The sequence below is a fragment of the Pseudorca crassidens genome, chromosome 16 (assembly GCF_039906515.1).
Source record: "Pseudorca crassidens isolate mPseCra1 chromosome 16, mPseCra1.hap1, whole genome shotgun sequence".
NCBI lineage: Eukaryota > Metazoa > Chordata > Mammalia > Artiodactyla > Delphinidae > Pseudorca > Pseudorca crassidens.
This window is the reverse complement of record NC_090311.1, coordinates 56989839-57007971: the sequence shown is the minus strand read 5'-3', so window position 1 is coordinate 57007971 and position 18133 is coordinate 56989839. Positions and strand designations below refer to the sequence as shown.

The window sequence follows — 18133 nt, the reverse complement described above, 5'->3', positions numbered from 1 at the left end:
AGTGGGTGTCACAGACAGGCTTTCTGGTTCTCAGTAAGCTTTTTGGAACGTCCATTACTGGAGTGCCAGAATCAAATTCTCTCTTCTTCTCATGTTCTCTCACCACCACCTTTGGCATAAAGTGCAAGTAGAGGCTCAAAAGATGAGAATTCAACTGGACTGAGACTTGTCTGCTCAAGCCCATCTCCTCTTTGAAGTTCTCCCTGAGCCAGCCCTCCCCACCCGGAGTAGTGCTTATCATCCCAGTCTAACCCACCACCCTGCATTCAATGGCACCCGCTTTCTTGTCTGTATCTGCTACTTAACAGTAGGGGACTATGCCTCAGCGATCTCCGCAGCCCCAGAGTTTAGCAGAATGCTAGGCACCGAGTTGGCGCGCACTACATTTTTGTAAATGAATGAATAAGCTATAGAGGTACATGCCAAGGGGACCGTTAGCTGGTAAATTTCAACCCAGCCCTACCTAATGAATACTTAACCTCGTGAGAACCACATTAGAAAAACTGTAAGAACTCGTTCTTCAGGGGATTGTTCTAGGAGGGCTAGGACGGGAGTAGAGATCGAAAGGAAAAAGAATATGAAGACCATCTAGGTTGATCATTACAACTGAGGACCTATAATGAATGAATTACAAAGAGATATACTGTGTGTGTTTTGGTAAGGAATGTGGCAGTGGTGAATTTCCACTTCCAGACCTCCACTAGAAATTATTTAGAGGTAGTTTATCACGGTTTAGTTGAGGGAGCACTGCTCTGTATGTCCAAAAGTTCTAGACACGTCTTGGTTACTAGGTATGGTTTCAGTCAAGCCGCTTTACCTCTCTGAGCATTGGTAACCTTCTGTGAAGTGGAGAATGGAACACCCTAAAATCCCCCTAGGACTCCAAGTCTGCGTGTCTAGGAAGAAGACTGTGATGCATGCAGACAATGCTGTGGCTCTGACATCTGGTTTATTGGCTGTAAGAGGCTGTAAGTGTGTTGACATGTGCCTCTTTAATTATGGGGATGTGCCCCTAGTTAGGGAAGCATTAAAGAGACCTTGCGCAATTCCAGCTAGAAGATCAGAATAAGGTACAGAGTTGAGTGTGAGGGGGAATGACAGAGCTAGAGCTCTCTGCTGCCCTCTTTCCACCAGGCTGGGTCAGAAGGGGACCCTTCTGGCAGGGAAGAAGTGGCTCTTGGCAGTCCTTGTGAACTGTGGTTATAGCAGAAGGAGCTCCAGTCAGAGAAGCACAGAATCTGGATAGAATCTTAGTGGTCACTGAATCTCATCTTTTTTTTTTTTTTTTTTTTTGCGGTACGCGGGCCTCTCACCGCTGTGGCCTCTCCCGTTGTGGAGCACAGGCTCCGGACGCGCAGGCTCAGCGGCCATGGCTCACGGACCCAGCCGCTCCGCGGCATGTGGGATCTTCCCGGACTGGGGCACGAACCCGCGCCCCTGCATCGGCAGGCGGACTCTCAGCCACTGTGCCACCAGGGAAGCCCGAATCTCATCTTCTGTATGCAGAAATTCCCTGTGAACATCCTTTATGATTCCCAGTCTCTGATCAAATTCATATAATGACTCATAAGGTAGCTCAGTCCTTTGGCAAAAACAGCTCTCTATTTTTAGAAGTTTGTAAAAAATTGATTCAAGACCTCTCCTCCCAGATTACATCATTTTCTCAAATCACAAAATTTGTTTTTGATTCTGCCTTCTGGCAGGCCATAGACTCACTACTTTGAAACAACTAAGCCTCCTCTCTTCCTGGTTAGGTAATCTTGACGGTCTCAGTCACCGTTCCTCACACCCTTCCAAACCAGCTGGTGGTTCTGGTCACGCAGTGTTTCCGAATGCTGATGCTCCTTGGAGTCTGGCACCGAGAATTGAAACAAAGCTCCCAGTAGAGTTACTGAGGGGCCAGTAGGGTGGATTACGATCAGATTAGCTTCTGTGGTGGCAGCCCCACTCTGGAGGTTCATGCTAACTAAGCCCCCTTTATACACACTCCTCTTTAGCTAAGCCTCCTCCATCTTCTGTTGGGGAAATGGTTTTGTTTTATTTAAAAGTAATATTTACTGGAGTTTCTCCTGATTATAAGATACTTACTCATGATAGAAAATCTAATAACTAGTGAAAACTGTGAAAGAGGAGGAAAAAATCCTATAAACTCATTACTTAAGGGTTAGTGATGTATATCTGGGATCTGTCTATCCATCCATCCATCCATCAATGCATCTACAGCTAGATGTGTGGATATGTATGTATGCATCAATGTGTGTGTGTACAGAATTGTCATTAAAGTCCCAGTGTACAAGATTGTGTATTAACAGCAGTTTGTAAACTAGAAACAACTAACAAAGACTAATGACTCCTGGGACTTCCCTGGTAGCGAAGTGGTTAAGAATCTGTCTCCAGTGCAGGGGACACGGGTTCGATCCCTGGTCCAAGGAGATCCCACATGCCGTGGAGCAACTAAGCCTTTGCGCCACAACTACTGAAGCCTGCCCGCCTAGAGTGCGTGCTCCTCGACAAGAGAAGCCACCACAATGAGAAGCCTGCGCACCACAACGAAGAGTAGCCCCTGCTCGCCACAGCTAGAGAAAGCCCGTGCACAGCAACAAAGACCCAACACAGCCAAAAATAAATAAATAAAATAAATTTATTAAAAAAAAAGACTAATGACTCTTAACCATCAAGATGGAAGACATAGTACAGATGAAAATTTGTGTAGAGAGTGGAGGCGAGCACATGGATGCCTTTTAATTTCCATGCGTGAGATCTTGGTGTATTACATGTATTATAACTTAATTTAGGTGCTTAAATAGATAATGTGACAGTTTTACTGGATCCATAGATATCTGCCTTTAATATCATTTTAAATTGCTGCATGGGGGCTTCCCTGGTGGCGCAGTGGTTAAGAATCTGCCTGCCAATGCAGGGGACATGGGTTCGAGCCTTGGTCCAGGAAAATCCCACATGCCGCGGAGCACCTAAGCCCGTGCGCCACAACTACTGAGGCTGCGCTCTAGAGACCGCAAGCTACAACTGCCTGCGTACCAAAACCACTGAAGCCCCTGCACCTAGAGCCCATGCCCCACAAGAAGAGAAGCCACCTCAATGAGAAACCCACGCACCACAACGAAGAGTAGCCCCTGCTCGCTGCAACTAGAGAAAGCCCACATGCAGCAACGAAGACCCAACGCAGCCAAAAATAAATAAATAAATAAATTAATTAAGAAAAAGTTGCTGCATGGTGTTTCATCATACAGATATTTTGAGCTTTATTTAATAGTTCCTCTATCATTGGGCATTTAGGCTTGTTTACAGTGTTGTTATAAATAATGCTGTAGTGAACATATTTAAACCATATAGACTTCTTAGATATTTGCTGAATAAATTCTTGGAATTACTGGAGGAATAGGTGATAATTCTTAAGGCTTTAGTATAAATTGACATCCAGAAAGGTTATAACAGTTTCACTCTGCCATTAGTGTTACCTTGACCTTTTGACAAGACTATGTTGAGAGTTAAGAAAGCAGTGCATTTGCTAGTAAGGTGAAAATATCTCGTCTAATTGGAATATTTTGGATTCCCAATGAAGCTGAAATTTCACCCCACATTTTCATTATTGACCATTTGCATTCCTTGTGTATTTTCTCTCCATGTCTTTTGATCATTTTTATCCTAGGGCTTTCAGCTTTTCCTTAATGATTTTCAAACACTCTTTTCATATTAAGGATGTTAAACCTTACACTATCAGAGAGATTGTAAACGTTTTCCCCAATTTTCATTTGCCTTTGAATGTTTTAGTTAAATGGGTATTTTGGGGTAGTCTTTACATTAGATGTTGAAAAATGTCATCTTGTTGGGCTGAAACAGTGGCTTGATTCTAGCAGGATCATTTTGGTTCCTACTGCATCCTTTTAAATATCTTTCTAGGTGCTGGCCTCCATAAATGTGATAAACCTGTCCTTAACCAAGTCATTGGCAAAACATCAGGACCAAAGTCCCCAGAACCTTCCCCCAGAGCAAGCTGAGCCGTTAATTAGTGTTCTTCAGGTATATTTTCAAACCGGTTATGACTCTAGCTAAAGTGGTCATTTTCTAGTCCACTTTTTGCTTTTCTGCCACAAGGATGTCATTAGAATTAGTAGTATTCTTTTCAAAGACATTGTGAAATGGGGATGCAGTATACATCTTCATTCCTAGTCAGCCATCCGCGTTAATAGCTGGCCTCACAGAACTTGTCCTTAATGCACAGAAACTGCCTGTTTGAGAAGCTATGCTATATTAAATTGTATTGAATTAGTAAAACATATAACAATATATAGATAGTCTATAAAATATTTATAAGCCTTGACAGTGAAGTTAGAAAGCAGATATAGAGACCATGGGGTACTTCCTTTTTACAGTTGGGTCATAATTTAGTTCTGAGCTTCCTGGCAGCAAAACTGAAAAGGGTTACATGATCACATACGTGATTTATATTGTCCTATAATATAGGACAAGAAAATAATGGCTCTTCAGAGCTACAGTCTGACTAGAATTCCATGTAGGTAAGTTTATGAACTTATCAATCTAAAGTTTATAGAATTTTACCTTCCTTTTCAAATAACTGGAAATGCAGGCACTCATTTCTGGGCTCCTAGCTCCTTGCTCATTCTCCATAATTCTTGAGGGATCATATTTAACAGTTTCTTTTTTTGTTGTACTGTTATTAAGTATGGTGCATGATGGCTTTGGACTTGATCCCACATAGAGTTAACAAACACCTAACTACCTTAGATTTTTGACTGGTCTTGGGTTCAGATCTCTTATACCGTTTTTGAATTTTATTCTCAGAAGATCAGGGATCATCCATCCTGACAGGGGGCTCCATAGGGCTTTGAAAGTGACTTTGACAAATTCCATGTGATATACTGTCACATGGCGTCACTATACACTGTCTTACATAGCCTAGAGCCTTTTCCACATTCTCCTAATTTTTAAAGACACATTCCTCCTCTATTGATATACTTACCATATAGACAGTTGATTTATATTATTATTTGTACATATACCCCTGGTTATGTGACCTGAATGACAGAAAAATGTGTAGAAAATACATAGTGCCAACTGTACATATAACGCTATGTACAGTGACACTATAGTATATACTAGCTATAGTAATATACTATATATTATGTACTATCTATAGTTATATATATTCATTTAAATAGGATATAAAATTGTTTTATGGCAGAAAGAAAGGATTCTGCTCATGGGTTAGATGAACAGCCTTTCTAAAAATGTCTGTGCCACTGGGCCATTTTCTGGGACGGGAGCAGTCATACCACAATTTTCCTATTCTCATAGTTCTTCCTTTGTTCCTCGCGTGTAGCTCTGTGCTGTCTGTCCTGTCCTTGTAGCTTTGGTCATGGCCTCTGTTGTAAGTCTGTGCGTAGACATTCACCAAGAACCTGCTGTGTGCCAGACATTGTACTTGGCATGGTGGGGAGGAGTAAAGTGTACAAGTTGCTATTTCTGCTCTCAAGTGCGATGTTTAAATTATTTAACAGTTGCACTGACCAGTCAGAAAGATCTTGGCTGAAGCAGGGTCCTTGAAGGCCCTGTGTGATGAGGGTGAGAGGGACATTAACCACTTAGTTGCTGAACACAGGAAAGGTCTGGGAGCTCTGGGGAGTGGCCAGGGTAACAGGGTGGGGCACCCAGGGTATTGAGAGCTGCAATTTTTTACCAATTGGTAAGGAATTACTGAAATAGTTTAGTAACCAATACTGGTATACAGGCGCAGATTTGCCGAATGTCACTTCTGCCTGTTCTCAGTCACTTGGCCTTGGGGTAGAGAGAGGGAGGCACTCTGGCCTCTGAAAGAATGCAGATGGAGAGATTGCCCTGCTAGCCCTTGGCCGGTCACCCTGAGGCCTGCTCTTTGTCCTGCCCTTGCCATGCTATCGGCAGCGTTTTTCTCCGCAACCCACAGGCTCCTGGCTGATCAGTAGTCAGTTGGCTAAAAGGCATTGAGCCCTTACTGTGCTTTTGACAACTTTCTAGGTATTTTGGAGGTTGCACTGAGATCCCTTTTTGTTGGGAGCTGGGCAGACAGGAGTCATGCAGAAAGACCGTTACAGAGTAGGCAGTGCCTGGCCTGAGCAGGTCTGCAGAAGTAGCCAGTGTGGTAGACATCAGATATATGGGTTAGGTCCTTTAGGATTTCCACGGCCTCTCCATTGTCTCAGTTAAAAATATGTATATGGATATTTAGGTAGATATCACAGAGGGAGCAGATAAAGACCTTAGTAGAAATCTTCTTTTCTTAATTTGTTCTGGATTTGAGGCAACTCTGGTTCCACAAAGGGATACTTTTCTTTCCCAGGGTCTGTGGTTAACTGTCTCCCCGTTCCCTGCCCATCTCGTGTCAGGCAGAATTATCATCCCCAAACAGGCTGGGAGCTGAGGGCAGAGAGGTCTAGTTCTGACCTTTATGGCCTGTACCCCAGGAAAGAGATGGGCAGTTCTTGAACCGGGAATTCTGGATGTGTCTTCTGATGGTTTTCCTGGCTGGTTTTTTGCTGAAAAGGGGGGAGCTACATTTGAATACCTCTTCTGCCCAAACCTCCCAGCCCTGCTCTGGTCCGGGCCCTTCTCCTTCCCTGTTCTGACGACTTTTGGGGAAAGGATGGAGGCCACTGAGTGTGCGCCCACCCAGGAGCAGAAGGGATTGGGGTTCCAGGAGGCCCTGCTGCCCTGCCTGAGGTCCCTCCCTCTGTGAGGCTCACAGCACTGGCCTGACTTGCAGAGGGCGAGGGGCCTGTTTAGCGCCACTGTTTTTGTAAGCTAATGAAGGCAGAGTGGGAGCCACGGGCAATGATGCTGGGATATTAACTCTGACAGGAAGCTTGATCATAATTATCTTAACGAGGATAGGGTTAATTACAGTGGAAACTTAAAAGTTCTCTCTGTTTGAATCCGCTGGAGTTGAATGCATTGTGATGTTTTGTCATTTGATGTGCCTTTGGAAAAGGCACTAGGACTCTCCCAGCAGCTGCAGCGGCTCCTAGGGGAGCCCAGCCGGAGCCCTGCGAACAAGGTAACCAAGATGGTACCTGTGGATGACATAATGGGCAGCTTTCCCGCTGGTGGAGCGGAGGCCGGCAGCCTGCAGTGCACTTTGGAGGTGCTGATTAGGTTTCCAGAGCAAACCACCTGGCACAGATCGGACCGCATACCGGGTCTCCCTGCCTGCCCTTGACATCTCCTTGCTGGGCCGGGAAGACCTCTCTCCAGCTGGCTGTGCCTTGCCCTTCTTGTCCAGACCCTGTCCGTGGCACTCAGGCCTGCCTGGCCTTCCCAGCCCACCCCTCAGGCGTTTGTAGCCACAGCCAACCAAGCTGGTGGGTGACCGTGGAATGACACTCACCTCCTCCACCAGGGCTCTTGGGTCTGGGGTGCATTTTGCTGTCCACACACAAGGTTATAGGGGAGAAATTCCAGTCCTGCCATCTTTTTCTTGTAGCTACCATAGCTGTCCCTTGAACAGCATAGATCTGTGTGGACCCTTACAGCCTTTTTTGCCTTGTCATTTAATAGCACACATCTCTTTGCAGGCATCTTGTATATAGGGGTATGAGCTCAAAGATTGACCCACATAATTTCTTTCCCCGTCTCCTTCCAGGAAAGCAGCAACAACAACAATAGCAATAACACAAAAATAAACTTATTTTAAAAGTAAAAACGAAAAGCACCTTCCAAGCATCTGTTTATTGCCTTCCACATGCCAGCCAAGCTCCAGAAATCCTGTCCCCTCCAGTTTTATCCTTCATTACGCTCTCTGCCTCCTGTCCCTCCAATCCCTCAGCTCTGAATTTAGCTGATTAAATCACCAAGTGCACACCCCAGTGATGACATGAAGACAGGGATTTATTAATTAGCAACCCCCCACCCCCCGTAACCTGCCTTTTAACTGAGCAGCTAACAATATGACATGGCAAAAAGGATCTCGAACCAGACAGGTGACAGGGGGTTTGAGCCTGAGCTTCCCAAGTGCTCTCTGAAGTCTCCCTCCTGTTTTGAGCTCTGCCCCAGAGCCCACCCTGGAGGGAAAGGCATCTCTGGGGGCACTCCTTCTAGCCTTCCCGGCTTTGTCCTCACCATGTGGTGTCATTTTGTCTTATGCCTCCCCTGAAGCACTCTTGGAAGGAAGCTTTCTTCTGCTTGCCAGTTGCCAACCCTTTGCTGACTCTCATGATAAAAGTATTATATTTGGATAACATAACTCCGGGACAACGTGTATTTGGATGCCACCTTTGACCAGAGCCCAGCTGATGTTCATGCACAAAGGACTGATTAGCCATGCATTAGGCGCCCTGATGGGGAGGTGGCCACAACTCCCCTTGAGGTAAACGGGGGCTATAGTCCTGACACTTTGGGATCAGCACTCAGTAACCCCCAAGGAGGAAGGGGCTTCAAGAAAGCTTGAAGTTTCTGTGCAGAAGCCACACTTACTACACAACTTTGCACATCTCCTCCTCTGCCCACCCCCTGCATCCTGAACCACCCCCCACACCCCTGACCAAAGGTCAGGGCTTCCAGAAAAATCAATGAGGAAGGAGAAGAAAGAAACCAGTATTTGCTAATAGGTTGTTAGTCCTCTCCCACGTATTCCCTGTAAGATCCTGTGAGCTGGGTCAGCACAGAAGAAGGGAACTCAAGGGGGTTGTTGAGATGCCCCAATTCAGGCTGCAAGTAAATGATGGCACAGAAGTAAAACCCCAGGCCTTCCTGACTGTACGTGTATAAATTTTGTTTTGCCTTCCTGAAACCTGAGGAAGGAGAGAGAGGAGGAGGAGGAAATGGAACTTGGTGACCCTGTTGACCCTTGACCCCAAGTGTATGCGGTATTGCCCCCCTGCTACGGTGCAAGTAGTGTCAGTTACGGGATTAGACGTGGTCTGGGTGCTGGGCCGTGGCTGGGACCACCTGGAGGTTTGGGGCAGGAGTGGGGCTGCTGGTGGAGCTCTGGGCCCAGTGGAGTCTGGGGGTTGAATTGCTTCTTCACCAGGCATCTTTCACCTCCTCTTGATTTTGGAGTCCTATTGACACAGGTCCCACAAGGGAGAGATGGATGTGTTCAGAAAGGTCTGGTGCTCAAGTTCACACTCACACCACACATACAGGCACTGAACAGTCACATCACATGTACCGGCATTGCACACGCAAGCAGGAGCGTCTGTGATGGAAGGGCCATCAGTAAATGCATAAATAGCTTAGACAACATCTCCCCGATTCGTTGCATTTTATAGAACAGCCAGGCAACCCTGTGTGAGTCCACCCTCTGGTCAACGTCGTAGCTCAGCTGTCAGCCTGTGCAAGCTCAGCACAGCTCTTGGGTCTGGCAGGTGAACGAGCTGGGAGCATGTGGCCGTGTGAGTCCCTCCACCGGGCAGCTTTCTGTAATTACCATCTGCGTGCACCGGGCAGGCACATGCGCACAGCTGCCCCTCGCTGCCTGCACCCCCAGCAGCCCTGTGCCCCTAACCTTAAGAGTTAACTTTCAGCTACGTCTATTAACAGGGCTGTTTTCCCCGGATACTTTTTTTTCTCTCTGAGCCGGGTACTTAATTCTTTCCGATGCCTGTTTCTTTACTGCCCCAACATCTCCATTTGCTGCATTCGGCACTTTTTTCAAAGAAATGAAGTGAGAAATCCACTTTCCATAAATTAAAACAGTAAACGTCAAGTCAGGAGCCTTGAGGCAGAAATTCCCGCAACCCCTTCCTTACCTCACCTCCCCCCCCCCCCACAAACAAAAACAAAAACAAATCATGAAAGAGAAAGAAACAGCCATTCAGACTGGAGTGATTCCGTGCTTCCGCAGATATCTTGCCTTTTGAGGCAGCCAGAGGGACACTGGGCAGAAGCAAATTAAGTGATTAGTAAGGAAAAAAAGCAGAGGGGAGAAAAAGTCAAAGGCGGTGAACGCAGAGAAAGGAAACCTTCCTTGCTTTTTCCTAGGACTGTGTAGAGGAGAACCGCTAAGAAATGATACTTGAAGTTATATTTATTATTGTAAGAGGGGTATGATATTTCTGGGCAGGAATGATGGATGACAACTTAAATTTGTGTCCAGGGAATGAAGGTGAACTGTGACAGAGTTATTTATCTTGGGAATGGAGGTTAGGGTCAGCTGAGGCTGGGTGCCTGAAGGCACAAGACATTGACAAATTTATCCTGCAGGCCGTATCTGAAGCCCTTTGTTTTGGATCCTGGCTACTCACTAAGTGACCCTCATCCTTCATGTTGGCAATGCGTGAAGGATGCGGTGAGTGCCAGCGGCCCCTTCTCCCCCGCCGCCCCCGCCCCGGCTCCCGCTACTAATTCTTGTCATTCACTTTGCTGACAGGCACCAAGCCCAAACTATTCCCAATCCTGAAAGGGAAGGTTAAAATATTTATTTCGGCTCATAATGGCCTCCCTGATTTAGTGCAGGATCATTTTTCCTGTTGCCTTTGTCATTGCAGGTCACTGGAAGGACTGAGCGCGTTCGGGAGCCTGGAGGAACTCATCTTGGACAACAATCTGCTCGGGGATGACCTCGTGTTGCCAGGGTTACCCAGGCTCCACACCTTAACCCTCAACAAGAACCAAATATCCTTGGCTCTGCCGCCACCCACACTCTCCTCCCGGCCTCGCAGTGGTCCCCTCCCGCAGGCCACCCCCCCCCCGCCCCCAACAAATACCTGCGAAATGTCAAATGAGTTTTATGTGTCAGCTAAATTAAAGCAGGTGAAATACAGTCCGTGGGCAGACAAAGCGTTGTGTCTCCTGGCACTCGGGACACTTCGGAGTAATTTATTACAGGTCATTCATAAATGAAATGCACCATTATATGTTCCTGTTGCTCCATTTTAGTGTAGGGATCTAAGTTATGGCTGTAAAGAAATCTTTTTAATAGATAAAAATAGAGAAAGAAAATAATGTTACTGCTGCCGAGAAGGCAAAGCCGGGTTCTGTTTGCTTAGGCTTGTGTGGGAGGGCGACCTCTGGTGGGAAGCAGGGGGTAGTTCCTCCAAGCAACCTTGGCCTTCAGGGAGGTTCCTGGAAGGCTTTGGCTCAGGCTTGGGGAATGCTTTTGGCCAAAGAGAAGGGGGAAGGGGCTCAGGTGGAGGATAAGTGGGAAGCCCTGGCCCAGCTCTGCCCTCTGGGGTGTTTATGGTACTAGGATGATGAGAAGGGCAGAGGAGAGCCATTCTATTGTGTGGTTTCTCCTTAAGTGGGTGAGGATCTAGCACCCTGGGGTGAGACTCAAAGGGACTAGTTGCTCTGGATTCTGTAGTGAGGCTAAGAAAGGAATCAGAACCTTTATTCAGTGTAAGCCACACAGCTCCTCCAGGTTAGAGTTGTGGACCTCCATGCCTGCACAGTGCCAGCTCACTTAGGCGGGGAATCTTTTTGCGGTACGCGGGCCTCTCACTGTTGTGTCCTCTCCCGTTGCGGAGCACAGGCTCCGGACGCGCAGGCTCAGAGGCCATGGCTCACGGACCCAGCCGCTCCGTGGCACGTGGGATCTTCCTAGACCAGGGCACGAACCCGTGTCCCCTGCATCGGCAGGCGGACTCTCAACCACTGCGCCACCAGGGAAGCCCATCATCAGCTGTTCTTTGTTGAGCACTCCTGTGGATCAGACACTATGCTAGGTAACTTTAAGTGTATTATTTTTCATTCTTTCCAAACTCTTTGAGAAGGGTGTGGTTTGTCCATTTACCTAGATGAGGAAAGAGGTGAAATATAGGCCCACAGCCAGACATTTAACAAGATGCTAGGCCCCGGATTCAGTCTCAACTGTGGCCAGATCTAGAGTTCGTTCCATTTTACTGTGTTACTTCAGACTTGAAGTCCAGTCACCTTGTTTTATTGATGGAGCGTTTCAGACCTGGTGTGGTTTAATCACTTGTTCTTGTTCACATGGTAAGTTAGAAATAGAAATGGGATGGGGGCATTTTCCCGTAGAGTATGAAATAAAGCCAAATAAATATGTTAAGATTAACATACATGTTTATGTCAGCTTTAAGACTGATTTGCACAATTATTTTTAGCCACTGTTTATATGGTAAGTCATAAGTTAATATTTTCCTTATTCAGTAAAATATGCTATTTGTGTCCGTTAATAATAGACACTTTCTTAGAAGAAGGAGAAGGCCTACAAGTAAATATCAGTCTTTATCATAATGAAATGTTGATGGATTTTTTTTTTTTTTCTTCTCCTATTCTTTGGTCAACCAAGTTTCCTAGTTGTTGTTTGAAAAATTATTACAGTCAGTGTGTCTTATGGGTTCCTTAGCTGTCTGGGATGATCAGCTGGATGATATTCTCAAATCAATTAAGAATAAAAGGATAATTAGACTAGAGTTTGGATGATACGGTTCCTCCTATGGACCCCAATGCTCATATCCTGTGTCCCACGTCACTGTAGAGTATTGGAGTTGTTGGTTGGGTTCATGAGTCAGCTTAATCATGTTTAACTGTGTGGCCATGGTCAAGTAATGTTCTCAGAGCCTGTTTCACATTGTTGTGTGTGTGTGATGTTACAGCTTTCACCTGCCTATCAGAATAACTCATAAAAAGGAATATGTGAAAAACTATTTTGCATGTTGGAATCAAAGTACAGTGATGACATAAGCAAAGCAGCTTTCTGCATAGTTATAAAACCAGCTGCCTCTGCCCTGGGATATTGTCAAGAAGGCAATATAAAAAATGGTACAGTGAGAAGGGCTTCCCTAACAGCCCACAGATGAAGTCACAAGGACTGTACAGCAAATGCTGTACAAATGCTAATCCCAAACTCAATTCCTCTTCTCACTCAGCACACTTCCTGGCCGCTTCTCTGTAGTATTAATTGGTACATACTGAGAAATGCAAGCTCCTTTTAGCACCAGCCTGAGCAAAACAATTAAAAGAAGGGCATACCAGCCGTGAGAGAATGTCATTTCATGCAATCCCAGTCTGCAGATGAATCAGTGGGTGATTTTTCATTTTTTTGATCAACCACTGATTTATGTAATAACCAATTATTGGAAAGTATTTGTTGGATACCAGTGTATCTGAAATACGTAGGTTATAGTATTGCTTTCTTCTATTACCACTGACAATTGAAGAGATACTAAGTATTGATGCCTGGCAGATTACCTGGTTAGTCTAATTAGGTTAGATTCTACTAATATTCATGCTTCATGTGAACTTACTAAGCATTACTGTCTCCCACTTTAGAGGATTCATTTTCATAACCTGGCATAGAATATACTGAAAATGCACAGGGATCCACTTTAGGATTAATTAGTTAACTTTTTCAGTTTATTTAAACTGAAAACAATAGCAACAAAAAAGCGGTTAACCATTTCTCCTACTCCCATCACCCCCTCCCTCTTCTGGCAACCACCAGTCTTTTCTCTCTATCTATGAGCTTGGTCTTGATGTCGTTATTGTTGTTTTAGATTCCACATATAAGGGAGATCGTACAGTGTTTGTCTTTCTCTGTCTGACTTATTTCACTTAGCATCATGCTCTTGAGGTCTATCCATGTTGTCACAAATGGCAAGATTTCATTGTTTTTTATGGCTGAATGGTATTTCATTGAGTGTGTGTGTATCACAGTTTCTTTATCCATTCATAGTCGATAGACACTTCAGTTGTTTCCATATCTTGGCTATTGTAAATAATGCTGCAGTGAGCATGGGGTACATACATCTTTTCGAGTTAGTGTTTTTGTTTTCTTTGGATAAATACCAAGGAGTGGAATCCTGGATCATATGGTAGTCTTAATTTTTTGAGGAACTGTCATACTGTTTTCTGTAGTGGCTGCACCAATTTACATTCCCACCAACTGTGCACAAGGGCTCCCTTTTCTTCACATCCTCACCAACACTCATTATTTCTTGTCTTTTTGATAGTAGCCATTCTAACAGGTGTGAGGCGAAATCTCATGGTGGTTCTGATGATTAACGATGTTGAGCATCTTTTCATGTACCTGTTGGCCATCTGTATGTCTTCTTTGGAAAAATGTCTATTCAGATCTTCCGTCCATTTTATAATTGGATTGGTTTCCTTTCTGCTTTTGCTACTGAGTTGTGTGGGTTCTTTGTATATTTTAGATATTAGCCCCTTATGAAATATTATTTACAATTATTTTCTCCCATTCAGTGGGTTACCTTTTTGTTTTGTTGGTGGATTCCTTTGCTGTGCAGAATGTTTCTCATTTTTAAAGGAATAAGGTGGGCTGAATAACAGTTTTGTTTTCAGTGTTGCTATCATCAGATATTAACAGGCTTCTTGTTTTTCCTTGGTTCAGTCCTTTTTTCCAGTCTGGAGCAGTAATGCTCAGGGAGCAATGATGGTGATGTGAAAGGGACTGCAGCAGAAGGCAGTGTGTAGCTGTAGATCTGGCCAGTTATATCGCTACACTGTTGTAAGGACTTTATTGCCAGTAGATACAAAAGATAACTAGTTAGCTTTTTCATGATGCAGCATGACATCTTTCTCCCCTGATCTACCAGTGTGATCATGAAGATTGGTTTACTTTCCCCATGCACTTGACCAAGAAGTTGTAGGATGAAAGGCAGGTAAAAGCAGCAGTAACACTACATGCCATTCTCTTATCCTATACTCCTGACTTGACCTTTTTAGCCAACTGACTCTCCTCCCTACTTATGGAAATACTCCAGGCTCTACAACAGCCATGAGGTTCCATATTGCTATTGTTACTCCATGAAATGCCTTAGACTAGGGCTTTGTCAGTTAGCTTTGCTGTATAATACTCCAGCCCAAAAATTAGTGGCTTAAAATAACAAATATTTTTGGTTTACAATTCTGTGCATCAGCTACTTGGGCAGGGCTCAGCTGGATGGTTCTTCTGCTAGTCTTGCTTGGGTCACTCATGCAATCACAGTTATTTGGAGGCTTGTCTGGATGATCTGAGATGGCCTTGCTTATATATCTGGAGGTTGGTACTGGTTGTTGGCTGGACTACATGTCTCCAACAGGCTAGCACAGGCCTTTCCATGTGGGAGGGATGCTCCAAGAGCAAAGCTTGATGTACAAGTACTTTTAAAGCCCTATTTGCATCATGGATGTTGTTGTCCCATGGCCAAAGCAAGTCACGTTCCAAATGTAGAACAAATATGAGAGGGATTCCAGAACCCAAACCAAGCATCTGGCACATTTCTTCTCAATTCACCTTCCCAGCTGCACACTTCCTCCTTGATCTCCCAGCCCTTTGTTCCACTTCTGTTCAGCCCTCAGCTTTGGGGTCCTGTTCTGGTAGACCTAAGAGCTTGGTTGTCCCAGTCTACCTCTTCATCTCATATTTATAGGTTATCTCTCTCTCCTTCCTTTGGCTTGTTTGGACTAGTCCCGTGGTCACTGGCCATGGAGTGGACTTCCTCTCCTCAACACTCATATTCTCACACTCTCTCCTTCTTGCTCACCCATGAGTATGGACAGTCTCAGCCATATCATGTCTGAATACTCAACCCTAAATAAGGGAACAACAGAAATGTCAGGAAAATATAGATAGTTAACCTTTGCACAATCAAATTATTCTCTCCCACTTGCCTTTTGGGGGTGGGTAGGGGAAAGGTGATAAGCTGACTTCATTTTAAATCACACTTCATTTCTTTATTTTCTGTTTCTCTTTGCTTAAGCACATGTATGAAGAGACAGTATGAATTATAGTGCCAACAGGAAGAAAGAATAGTGCTATATGTTACACACCTGGGCTGTGGTAAGGAGACCAGTGCGTGGAGTTAGAAGGCCAGACTTGAGTTCCCATAGCAACTTACCATGTTGTCTTGGGGAAGGGTCTGTACCTGTAAACTGGGTATTACACGTTTGGAAGTATTGTTGAGAGATTGTAGTGGCATTTTATATACATATATGAAATCACTTAAACACTCCAAAACTTTACAGGTTCTTTGAACACTTAACTGTTAGCCAAAGCCTCGATGCCTTAAATGAATAAGCCCAAATTGAAAAGCAACTGAGGTACAGAGCACAGCTGGATGACAGAACCTTATGATATCCCACAGAAGCATACGACCCCTTATTTTTCAGTGTTTTAAATTCTCCTTTTTGTGTTAGGAAATGACGAGAAGTATCATTTTATAGGGCCTAGGTTTGAATATAGACTTGGCCATTTAGAGACTGTGTGATCTTTGACCATAGTTTTCTTTTTTCTTTTTAGAAGTATCTTTTTTTTAAAAAATTAATTAATTTTTGGCTGCATTGGGTCTTCGTTGCTGTGCGCAGGCTTTCTCTAGTTGCAGTGAGCGGGGGCTACTCTTCGTTGCAGTGCGCAGGCTTCTCACTGCAGTGGCTTCTGTTGTGGCGGAGCACAGGCTCTAGGCATGCGGGCTTTGGTAGTTGTGGCACGTGGGCTCTACAGCGCAGGCTCAGTAGTCGTGGCGCATGGGCTTAGTTGCTCTGTGGCATGTGGGATCTTCCCGGACCAGGGCTTGAACCCGTGTCCCCTGCGTTGGCTGGCGGATTTGTAACCACTGTACCACCAGGGAAGTCCTGACCATAGTTTTCTTAATTGTTATCTGGATGTGATAATATTTCTGACACGTGTGGGTGTGAATCTAATATGCCGTGTAGACTGTTTAGCATTTGAAAATTTTCTATCAGGATAAGCTCTGGTTGAAATACCCGCAGTGGTCACAGGTGCTGCCCTTTGACCTGGAGCTGAGCACAGAGAGATGTACGTACCCATTCTCACCCGGGAAGCAGCTTCAGACCTGTGCAACTGGACGTGACACCATGAGATTCCCCTCCTCCCTTGGGCTCCAAACTTTCAAGGCAAGATGTGGCTTTGATCTTGGGCCCTCTGCAGAAAATCTCTGTTGGCAAGCCTAGCCATGACAGCTGGGCTCTGCAGTGGCAACTTTCTGTAGACAACACTGAAAAAAATCTAAACGGCAAGTACTCTGGAGAAGACTTGATGAGGGTAACCAGGTGTGTGCTGAGAACGCAGCTGGAGATAGTTGAAACTGTGCCAGATAGCTTCACATTTTAAAAAGGAGAAAAAATGAAACCACCCTTTGGAGAATCTCTGGAATTGGCTCCACTGAGGTAGTCTTGGTTAACCAGGGACACCAAGTTCCCTCCACTGATTGCCTCTGGTTAATTTTCTCTGCGACTTGACAGAAAGGAATGTGACAAGTTCTGTCTCTGAGCTCGCAATCATGCAAGACAGGGCTGTGCTTGTCCTTACTGACCCAGGAGACGAAGAAACCAATTAAAACTTCTTCTCGCGTGTCATCCTCCAATGGTGGTATCAACATAATGATGATGTTCTGGTCCAGAGCGCCCGCGGAGTAGGTGCTAGTGATTTCTCACAGTGTGGATTTGGGGGGACCACCTGGCCCAGCCCAAATGATCATTTAGCGGGTAGTTGGAAGGCTTAGGAAGAAGGACTCGCTTCTGCCTCACAAAATACCCTAAAGGAGGCAGGCTCTGAGGCTCCAAGGAATGCAGCACTTCTTGGATTCATTGGCGTAGGGTGGCTGAAGCTTCTTGAAGCCTGCAGACCCTTTGCCCAAGAAATTCCCATGATCAGGACATTTGAATGAGTCTGCCTCTCCATGGCCTCCTGTTCAGGGGTGGATCCAGATTTTGTGGAGTATGAAGCTTGCATAATTTGAGGAGGCCCTCTTAAAGGCAAAGACTATAATTACAAATGCAAAATTAGGTATGAAGATGAATGTTTATTTGGAATAAAAAATACATCAAAGCAAATTAAAAATTTTTTAGGTTGATGGATACTGCACATTAAAATATTTAGAAAACAATCTTCTTGATACTAAACGTATCTGTATAAGAACTTTTTTCTATTTCTTTTCTGCAGATTCCCTTATAAGTTCATTATGTAATTAAATTTTGTAGTGTTTTCTATAGAGAGTAGATAATTCCATCTAATTGAAAATTGATTTTTATTTTTAATATTTAGGGATGTTTCTTTCAGTTTCACCATTCATTATTGGTAATTTCACCACTGAATTATTGGTGAAAGTTTTAGAATTACTAAATTTTGGGAAAACTCTTACACATTTCTCTCGTCTGTGAGCTAAAAGATTTCAAGACATTTCAAGTTAGTTGTGTT

General features: G+C 44.6%; 1 protein-coding gene across 3 annotated transcripts in view; it reads left to right on the top strand.

Moving 5' to 3' along the window:
• Window positions 1-18133, top strand: part of LRMDA (leucine rich melanocyte differentiation associated) — a 1270435-nt gene that overhangs the window by 741868 nt on the left and 510434 nt on the right. For all 3 annotated transcript variants that reach the window (XM_067710443.1, XM_067710441.1, XM_067710442.1), the window contains one exon: window positions 10503-10631. In XM_067710443.1, coding sequence (XP_067566544.1) covers window positions 10503-10631 — 129 coding nt within the window. The remainder of the gene's footprint in view (window positions 1-10502; window positions 10632-18133) is intronic.